Here is a 10,777-nt window from a genome sequence, read left to right on the forward strand (position 1 = left end):
CACTATCACTGCTTATTCTCCCTTCCTGCTTTATTTTCTTATATAGCATTCATCACATCTACCATACTATGTTTTACACATTTTCCTTTTTTTCTCCAGCTTTATCGAGATATAATTGACATACAACATTGTGTAAGTTTGAGGTGTACAATGTGTTGATTTGATACATTTTTCATTGCAAAAACATTGCCACTATGGCATTAGCTATCACTTCCATACCATCACAGGCAAGAAAATTTAAGATCTTTTTTTTATGGTAAGAAAATTTAAGATCTTCTTAGCAACTTTCAAGTATACAATACAATATTATTAGCTATAGTCACCATCCTGTATAATAGACCCCCAAAACATGTTAATCTTATAACTGGAAGTTTGTACCCTTCAATCAGTATCTCATTTTCCTCACTGCCATCCTCTGGTAACCGCTTTACACATTTTCCTTACTGATCACCTGTTTCTCCTACTAGAATGCAAACTTTCTCTGCGAGACGGTGGAGAGGTTTGAGGCTTTACTGCCTGCTGGATGCCTTACTAGAGCAGTTTCAGATACACAGTAAGTGCTCAGTGCGTAGTGTATGAAAAAGGTCAACTTTTAGACCCAGGTGAGCCTATACCAAATCTTTCATTTTATAGCTGAGGAAGGTAAGGCCTGTCAATTAATACTAGAAAGTGACTTGCCTATGGTAACAAATAGTGGCACAACTGTAGCAAGCTATTTTCAAGTTCTCAGATGCACGATGCTCTTTCTGAAATAATTTTTCTGAAACTATTTTTGAAGCTCCTACTATGTTCCAAGCACTTAACTTCTGAATGTATGTGCATTCAGTATACTTAATCACAAAACGCTCATATTATAGGCAAAGAAATCGAAGCTTAGAAAGGTTACATAACTTGTCCAACCTACCCTGATTTGTCTGTCTCTGACCATTATGCTATGAGACCTCATAGTACTTGTATTCTAGAAGCTTATGGAAAAACAAGATGTGCAAGGGATACAACTAGACAAAAGGGCAGAAACCGTGAGTTATGAATCTCAACCCCTATCAGTATTTAAACAAAACTTTAGGAAAGGCCCAGGAGTGATAAAAGGAAGAAAGATACAGGGAGTGATATAAACACAGTGACTCACCTTCAGTTTGTGACCCCTGGAGAGGCACGCACTTACCCAGTATCTCTCTCCTCTTCCACATGGCACAGGCATCTTTTCCCTACCACTTCAAGTAGGTTTATGTTTTGCAAAGTCTAGAACCAGCAACAACAGGCCCCAGGAGAGACAAGAGTTCCAGTTTGTACATAACCCAACCTGCAAGTTCCTGCTTCATGTGAAGACCCATCTGCTCTCCAGTAACTGACACTATGACTGTCAGTCCGCTCTGAGGACCAAGAGCTGATCACTTGGTCAGGGGAAAGCAATGCTGTGATCAATCAGACCTGGGCTTCTTGCTCACACCTGGAGCCCACTGAGGAGTCAGCTTCACTTGCACTTAAGGAATGAGGATAAATGCTTTACCAAGAAAAATTTGGATGCTTTTTGAAAACTCAGCCAAAGGTTGTATGAATAGATGATGGGCAGGCAAGAGTAGATGGGCTCTATAGGAAGACTACAAAATGAAAATAACATTTAAAAAATACTACTATGCCTTTCCCAGCATCTGGGCCTTATGTGTATCTTTAGCTTCTTTAATTGAGAGAAATCCCCCTAATCTCATGGTATTGATAGTTTTGAAGAGTTCAGGCCGGTTGCTTTGTAGAATGCGGGACTTTTTCTTTTTTTAATTTTTATCATATTTGTTACAATATTGCTTCTGCTTTATGTTTTTTTTTTGGTTTTTTTTTTGACCAGGAGGCATGTGGGATCTTAGCTCCTCAACCCACACCTCCTGCGTTGGAAGGTGAAATCTTAACCACTGAACCACCAGGGACATCCCAGTTGCTTGTAAAATGTCTGCAAGCATGGATTTCTGTTTCTTTATTAGATTCAGTTAAGTGTTTCTAGAAATAATACTACATAGATGCTGTTGTGTATTTTCCAATACATCATATTCAGTTCAGTTTAGTTGCTCAGTCATGTCCGACTCTTTGCAACTCCATGAATTGCAGCACGCCAGGCCTCCCTGTCCATCTCCACCTCCTGGAGTCCACCCAAACCCATGTCCATTGAGTCAGTGATGCCATCCAACCATCTCATCCTCTGTCGTCCCCTTCTCCTGCCCTCAATCTTTCCCAGCATCAGGGTCTTTTCAAATGATTCAGCTCTTCGCATCAGGTGGCCAAAGTATTGGTGTTGCAGCTTCAAAATCAGTCCTACCAATGAACACCCGGGACTGATTTCCTTTAGAATGGACTAGCTGGATCTCCTCGCAGTCCAAGGGACTCTCAAGAGTCTTCTCCAACACCACAGTTCAAAAGCATCAATTCTTGGGCGCTCAGCTTTCTTTATAGTCCAACTCTCACATCCATACATGACCACTGGAAAAACCATAGCCTTGACTAGACGGACCTTTGTTGACAAAGTAATGTCTCTGGTTTTTAATATGCTATCTAGGTTGGTTATAACGTTCCTTCCAAGGAGTAAGCGTCTTTTAATTTCATGGCTGCAATCACCATCTGCAGTTATTCTGGAGTCCAGAAAATTAAAGTCTGACACTGTTTCCACTGTTTCCCCATCTATTTGCCATGAAATGATGGGACTAGATGCCATGATCTTAGTTTTCTGAATGTTGAGCTTTAAGCCAACTTTTCCACTCTCCTCTTTCACTTTCATCAAGAGGCTCTTTAGTTCTTCTTCACTTTCTGCCATAAGGGTGGTGTCATCTGCATATCTGAGGCTATTGATATTTCTCCCGGCAATCTTGATTCCAGCTTGTGCTTCTTCCAGCCCATAGGAGGCACATAAAGTCAGTTTCTTTCATTACTGGAGACACTAGTTGAAGTAGCAGTCACCAGATTTCTTGATGTGGCATTTGCAAGATCTCTTAACTGAAAGGTCCTTTTCCATTTGTAATTAAGAATTAATCTGATGGTGATATTTTAAGACTGTATAAATATCCTATTTCTCAACAGCATTCAACCAATGCTCTTAACATTGATTTATGAACCTTGCCTGAATTAGTTATTACTTTGTAGATTGCAAAATGGCTAATTTCTAATTAGATTATTTCTTCTGTATTTATTAAGCGAATTAAACACATTGTTTAATGAGTGAATTAACTCAGTTATAATTCATTGTTGTCACTGATTCACTGGAACTTTTGATGCTCAAATTATCTCAAATTTGGCATATGGGACTCTTTCAAGCTGTTTTTATGTCTTTTTGACATTTCCTTTCCAGTTTTTAAGTATGTTCTTATTTTTCTGGTGCAATATTCACCAGGATCCCCTCATTCCTTTCCTGAACCAGACCTGAAAACAGCCATTTTTCCAAGGAGTCCAGGATCCTATTAGTGGAAGAAAGAACTTTAGAACCAAGCTCTGGGAGCTGGGGCTGAGGTCAGAGTGCAATACTTTAACTATTTCTCTTAGCAGATTAATCACACAGTTGCTAAGACTAATGCTTTCTGGAGATTTTAAAAAGTAAAACAGATTTTCATTTCATTGTACCTTACCTTACTGTAAGATTGCCCTTTGTAAATAAATACCCTTTCAATACCATGATGCTCTGAGGTTTCAAAACACTGAAACTGGCTATCTAGGCTAAGGATTTTACTCAAATAATTATATACAGATTTAGCTTCATGCTCACATGATCAATGTTCTCTCCGTTTAATGTTCTAGATAGCTAGTTGGCAGATGGCAAGTGGGCAATGATATGATTTTATAATTAGACTATGAAAGATGACACATGAGAAAACAATTAGAGGGAAAATATTTACCAAAGGCTAATTACCATTGATTTCCAGGTGCAGTTAAATTCAGTCATGGGAAGAAAAAGCACATTAAAACAAGAACAGAACTTTCACTTTTTCTTATTAATCTTGAACTTGTTTTTCTTAAGCCCTTTTCTGTTTTAATTTAGACTCAAGGGCCTAACAGGCGATAATTGCAGGGAGAACTAAACCCAAGTCATAAGTACCTTATGTTTGTAGAGTGCTTTAGAGTTGACAGAGCAATTGCCCAGAGTCACAGACTTCTCACAGTACACCTGTGAGGTGGGTGAGATTGCTCTGTCACTAAACAGAGTTGTCAAGCCTGGCTTTTAAAGGGACAGAACCAGCGCAGGAGTCCAGGGCTCTCTGCTTAGTGGAGGGGCAGAGAATGGATTCAAGAGTCAACCTGCGAGATTCTGGGGATTATTTTAGGGTTCTCTTCTTTCACACTTCATTACCTTATATAAGGAGCATGTTTGGAATCTTCCCTTTGGAGGAATAAATGCTGTGTTCTCACAGGCACATGGGAAGGGGAGAACTGAATGATGGACGTGTGACATCACTTGGATTTTTCAACTGGAATGTGTTAGCCGCATTAAGCAAACGCAAGGGGTCATTTCCTGATCCTTCCCACTGGCCTATTTTAGGAACTGTGGCTGGGGTCCACCAGCCTCCTCTAACCCCGAATGCTAATCTCAGTGAAATCCTCCACAACTGGAATGCTAATTTGCCTTTAATTTGTGACAGGTTTGGAAGGTCCATCTTTTGTGGTTCCTTTTAACTGAGAACCAAGCCAATTTCCTGATGCATTTGAACAGAATTACATGAGAACCCCCCACACACACCCCCACCCCCAACCCCATATTACCTGGTTTTTAGGACCCAGGAACTGGAAAACATCCTCTTGTTTTCTGAAAGACAAATTGTTTTGCAAGCCAAGCCCTAGGTGTGGTTCTTTCTCTACATTTTCCTGTCTCCCTGGTAAATTTCAAGGGCCTGGAGGGAGGATAATCCATCAGGCCTTTTTTGCTGACATCCACAGGAAAAAAGCAGGAAGACATAGGTTGTTCTGAAGGACATGTGCATCATTTATTTTCTCTATTGTGAGAGGCAAAATAAGATCAGGCTCTTCCTTTCTGGTCTGAAGGTCTGAAGTGGCTCAGATAGTAAAGAATCCGAATGCAATAGAGGAGACCCAGGTTCCATTCCTGGGTCAGAAAGAGCCCCTGGAGGAGGAAATAGCAACTCACTTCCAGCCCTGGGGGCTACAGTCCATGGGGTTGCAAAAGAGTTGGACATGACTGAGTGACTAACACACACCTCTTTCTCTTAGAGGATGCATGCTAAGATTCTGCCTGCCTGTATGTGCTTGCTTTCACAGCCTGAGGCGGTGGCTTCCTCCCCACAGTTCAGCGATCCTCATCTGTATGTGTGGAATGTGACGGGCAACAGACTGTTGCATCGAGTGGAAGGAGTGAGGCTGAAAACAAGGCCAGCTCAATGCACGGATTTTGTCAGCATCAAAAGACAGCTTGAGATGTTAGCAAGAATGAAAGTGACCCACTATCGGTTTGCTCTGGACTGGCCGTCAATCCTTCCCACTGGCAACCTGTCCATGGCTAACAGACAGGCTTTGAGGTACTACAGGTGTGTGATCAGCGAGGGGCTGAAGCTCAACATCTCCTCAATGGTCACGCTGTACTATCCGACCCACACCCACCTAGGCCTCCCTGGGCCTCTGCTGCACAGCGGAGGGTGGCTGAACCGGTCCACGGCCGAGGCCTTCCAGGACTACGCCGACCTGTGCTTCCGGGAGCTGGGGGACCTGGTGAAGCTCTGGATCACTATCAACGAGCCTAACCGACTGAGTGACATCTACGAGCAGTCTAGTAACGACACCTACTGGGCAGCCCACCACCTGCTGATCGCCCACGCCCTGGCCTGGCACCTCTACGACCGGCAGTACAGGCCTGTGCAGCGCGGGGCCCTGTCGCTGTCTCTGCACTCGGATTGGGCCGAGCCCGCCAATCCCTACGCGGACTCGCACTGGAAGGCGGCTGAACGCTTCCTCCAGTTCCAAATCGCCTGGTTTGCAGAACCCCTTTTCAAGACGGGGGACTACCCGCTGGCCATGAGAGAGTACGTCGCCTTCAAGAATAGGCAAGGGCTCGCACGCTCCACGCTGCCTCAGTTTACTGAGGAGGAGGGGAGGCTGGTCAAGGGCACTGCGGACTTCTACGCCCTGAACCACTTCACCACCAGGTTCGTGATGCACGAGCGCCAGAACGGCAGCACCTACGACACAGACAGGGACATCCAGTTTCTGCAGGACATCACCTGCCTGAGCTCCCCCACCCGCCTGGCCGTGATGCCCTGGGGAGAGCGCAGGGTGCTGAAGTGGATCCGGAGGAACTATGGAGACATGGATGTTTACATCACGGCCAGTGGCATCGATGATCAGTCTCTGGAAAATGATGAGCTCCGAAAATACTACTTAGAGAAATACATTCAGGAGGCTTTGAAAGGTGAGGTTCGAGGGCCATTTCCCTTGAAATATATGACATTCCCAGGTAATATGAACCAAAGAATGAGGGGGAACAGGCTCATTAATGATAGTCTATTATGGGCTTAGAAAAAGGCCGTCGTAAAAACTTGTAGCTTACCCTCAGGGATAGGAAGGTTCTAGGTTTTAAACAGGTTAACAAGATCCAACCCACACCAAAAGAATTGCTGCTCTTTTGTGAACAACACTCTAAAGGAGCAAGAATTGATATAGGGAGAATTGCACTGGTCTGGGTAAGGATAATGGTGGACTGGGTCAAGTTAATTAAGAGTGGTGAAAGTGAAGTCGCTCAGTCCGACTCTTTGCGGACCCCATGGACTGTAGCCTACGAGGTTCCTCCATCCATGGAATTTTCCAGGCAAGAGTCCTGGAGTGAGATGCCATTTCCTTCTCCAATTAAGAGTGGAAATAGTGAGAAGTGGATAGGTTCTGGATGTGTTTTGAAGGTAGTCTACAGGATTGGATGTGTGTATGAGAGTAGTCAAAGATGATTCCAACAGAGGAGGTGCTGTAAGTTTGTTGACAGAAGGTATAAAAGAATTGAGTAGGCGAGCCAGAGTGAGTGGCTGGGGAAACCAAGTGGTTATTGGGCCGTTATCTCACGTCTGAGCTCTGGAATCAAGGTAAATAAGCAAAATTTTTGTTTTTTAACACTGTGAACAAGTTGACAGTTAAGTCCTTTGACCTTTATGGCTACAGTTCTTAAGTCTGAGTTTCCTGCAGGTGTTTTGGTATGATTATAGATATGTTTTAATTCAATCTTTAAAAATTACATTATACCTATATTCATCTTCTCAAGAAAGATCATTGATAAAAGAATGTCAAAAAACCTTTAATGAAAATGTTTTATGAGCATGAGTTTTAGACTGTTTTCAATGAAAACTAAATTCTCAAGGATATCTAATAGTTCACATGTGATTAATGTTTATTTTTGGTATTTTTCAGCATACCTGATTGATAAAATCAAAATCAAAGGCTATTATGTATTCAAACTGACTGAAGAAAAATCTAGACCCAGATTTGGATTCTTCACACCCGATTTCAAAGCTAAATCCTCAGTCCAGTTTTACAACAAACTGATCAGCAACAATGGCTTCCTTTCTGAGAACAGTAGTCCTAGATGCAGTCAGGCTCAAAGAAACACAGAATGTATTGTCTGCTTACTTCTTGTGCAGAAGAAACCGCTGATATTCTTTGGATGTTGTTTCTTCTCCACTCTGGTTCTACTGTTATCAATTACTATTTTTCATAAGCGAAAGAGAAGAAAAATTTGGAAAGCAAAGAACTCACAGCACATACCGTTAAAGAAAGGTCACGAAAGAGTTTTTAGCTAAGCTGATCTTATTTCTGTCTGCAGGATGGAAAAGTTTAAAAATTCACTCCAGTTCCATATACTGGTAACTTACAGAAGATACACCTATATCGTAGAAAAAGGACAACTTGAGAATTTTGTGATAGCTAAGGTAATGACAATCTTGGTCTCCATTGTATGGTTCAAATTTTCCCTTAAAAGGTGTTGACATCAGTGAATTCAGTTCTTGGATCTAAGGTAAAGGTTTCCCTCGACAGTAAGCCTATGAAGATTTATCTGATATGTTGTCTCATGGTGTTTGATGAGCTGTTTCCTATCATTATTCTCTAGTTTTCCTCTATTCATACCAGTAGCTACTTATGATAAAAGAAATTGTTTTGAAAGTACAACTTTATTAAGATTCCACATGGAGATTGTCAGTGATAAAATTCTGTCACTTTTTAGTGCTTTCCCCTTTGGTCAGGGTGGTTCTCAAATGGAAAAAAATAGGGTTAAGTATCATTTGTCTATAGCCAATTATAAACTCTTAAACACATCAATCCCTCAGCTTTTGTCAACAGAAATTAAAATTGAGCATTTATAAAACATCTCATTTTATGAGCTCTTTTATCAGATGACTTTTTAAAAAATAACATTTAATTTCTAGTAACTCATGTAAACATCAGAGGACAAAGATTAAATTCAACTAGATCCAACTGCCTGTGAAGACAGAGGTCATTCAACCTCACAGTACAGCAACTTCCTTCAAATTGGTATTATTCCTCACCTGAATCTTAGGTGACAGATGCAGCAAACATTCTAAGATATGATTTTTTTATATTATCGTTATCAAGTTACCATTTATCCCATGAGACTTGTTCTCGCCCCTGAAGTCCTTCACTGATCTAACACAAGCACATATGGACCTCTCAAGGTGTAGAAGGCACCTCCCAACTGTGGACACAATTCAGAGTACTGGTGGCCTGAGTAAACTATTCTTACATTGCAACCTTTGAAGCTAGGATTAAGTAAATTCTTAAAACAGAATTTGCAGTTTGACTTTTTTGAATTCTGTTCTTAACATTCACTCACTGTATTCTAAATGTTGGAAGAAAACCTGAATCTAAACCCATTTATACCCATTCTTTCCTTAGGTGAGTCAATATTTAACGATTGTCTACTCCTCTGGAAGTCTGACTTCCAGAGTCAAAGGAAAGCTTATTTCCTGCATAACTGAGATACTAATTGATAACAGCATTAAGTTTCAAAGATAAAAATAACATAATTGGTCAATTCAAACAAATGCAAAAGTGGTTAAGACATCAATGTTCTTTCTGGCTGGCCAATTCAGATAGTAAAATTTTAGATGCTTTTGTCTCCTTGTTCCAACTGCATCCTTCCTCCAACCTTAGCAGCTTTTGTTTTCCAAGAATTTTTTATATTTCTCTGAGAACCACTGGAGAAGGGGACAGCTACCCACTCCAGTATTCTGGCCTGGAGACCTACAGTCCAAAGGGTCACAAATATCGGACACGACTGAGCAACTTTCATCTGATTATCAGGCTTGAGGCTATACATGATTATAGTAACTAGTTTTTTAATCCTAGAGTATCAGTTGAGCAACTCATCAACATCCAAGGTTTTGAAAAAGAAATCCATAGTCAGTCCTAAAAACAGACTTGGAATTAAGATGTTTGCTTTCCTGTCCTGTTTTGATTATCTTGTATTGTTTGTAAGTCTTTACATTTAGTGCTTAATGTATCTTTTAAACTTGTCACCTTGCCACAAAGTGAAAACTGTTAGTCACTCTTTGCAACTCTATGGTCCATCCATGGGGTTCTCCAGGCACGAATACTAGTGGGTTGCCCTTCCCTTCTCTCCAGGGGATCTCACGGAGTCTCCTGCATTGCAGATGCTTTACCATCTGAGCCACCAGGGAAGAGAAGGTATCAATAGTAAAGTCCCTAATTCAATGCTGTCCTTTTTTGCCATCTGGGAATTTTACTAGTCTTTAAGCCATCATCATACATGAATCCCTGAAAACTGAAGTCACTCAGTCGAGTCCGACTCTTTGCGATCCCATGGACTGTAGCCTACCAGGCTCCTCAGTCCATGGAATTTTCCAGGCAAGAGTACTGGAGTGGGTTGCCATTTCCTTCTCCAGGGGATCGTCCCAACCCAGGGATCGAACCTGGGTCTCCTGCACCGCAGGCAGACGCTTTACCATCTGAGCCACCAGGGAAGCTCCATGAGTCCCTAGGCACATATTTTAATCTAGCTCATTCTCAGTTATACCTTTCAGGTTTTTCTTAAATTCATTTTAAAATAATAAATGGGGATTGTCCTGATGGACCAGTGGTTAAGATTCCATGCCCCAAAGCAGGGGGTCTGGGTTCAATCCCTGGTCAGGGAACTAGAACCCACATACCACATCTAAAGAGCCTTTGCCACAACACAGATCCTGCATTACCAAATACATGTTTGTTTAATTAAAAATTAAAACCATAAAGAGTCAGGAACTGTTGGCAGCTTTTGACAGATCTTTTACCTTTCAAAACTTGAACATCTTAAAATGTAGTTTACTTTGTATATTATTGCATTCTCCACGTTCAGTTTAACAACCCTTTCACCACTAAGTCTGATATATATGGAAGTATCGCAATTACGGTGTTTAAAGAGCCTCTGGAAATTGAGGTCAGTAAATTATGACTGGATGTTTTAATTCTCAATGTAATTCATTCCAAATAAACTGGGTTATGCTGATTATTTATATTCAACTTAAGGACTGTGGAATGTGAATGGTGTTTTAACTGGGTTCTGCCAACACCCCCTCCCTCCATCCGCCGAAACTGTGTGCCAAATGGGCAATTTACTCCCAAGTATGTTTTCTCATTAGAAAATGTAGACTGATACACCTCAAAACTGAGGATGCACTTACATGCTCATCCGTGGTAACAGAAAACACGGACAGCTTCCCTGGGGAGAAGCTGCTACACGTTCCTTTACCACATCTAAGTTATTAAATTGAAGTAACTCCTCAGCTACAACCAGACTGCC

General features: G+C 41.4%; 1 protein-coding gene and 1 non-coding gene across 2 annotated transcripts in view; one reads left to right on the plus strand and one right to left on the minus strand.

Moving 5' to 3' along the window:
- The window catches only part of KLB (klotho beta), a 33,917-nt gene extending 23,420 nt beyond the window's left edge, over positions 1 to 10,497 (plus strand). The window contains exons 4-5 of the mRNA XM_069593866.1: positions 5,248 to 6,391; positions 7,375 to 10,497. Coding sequence (XP_069449967.1) covers positions 5,248 to 6,391; positions 7,375 to 7,763 — 1,533 coding nt within the window. The 3' untranslated portion in view covers positions 7,764 to 10,497. The remainder of the gene's footprint in view (positions 1 to 5,247; positions 6,392 to 7,374) is intronic.
- TRNAR-GCG (transfer RNA arginine (anticodon GCG)) lies at positions 9,891 to 9,962 on the minus strand. The gene has a single exon. It is a non-coding gene; the product is annotated as a tRNA-Arg (tRNA).
- Positions 10,498 to 10,777: the final 280 nt, after the last annotated feature.

The sequence above is a fragment of the Ovis canadensis genome, chromosome 6 (genome assembly GCF_042477335.2).
Source record: "Ovis canadensis isolate MfBH-ARS-UI-01 breed Bighorn chromosome 6, ARS-UI_OviCan_v2, whole genome shotgun sequence".
NCBI lineage: Eukaryota > Metazoa > Chordata > Mammalia > Artiodactyla > Bovidae > Ovis > Ovis canadensis.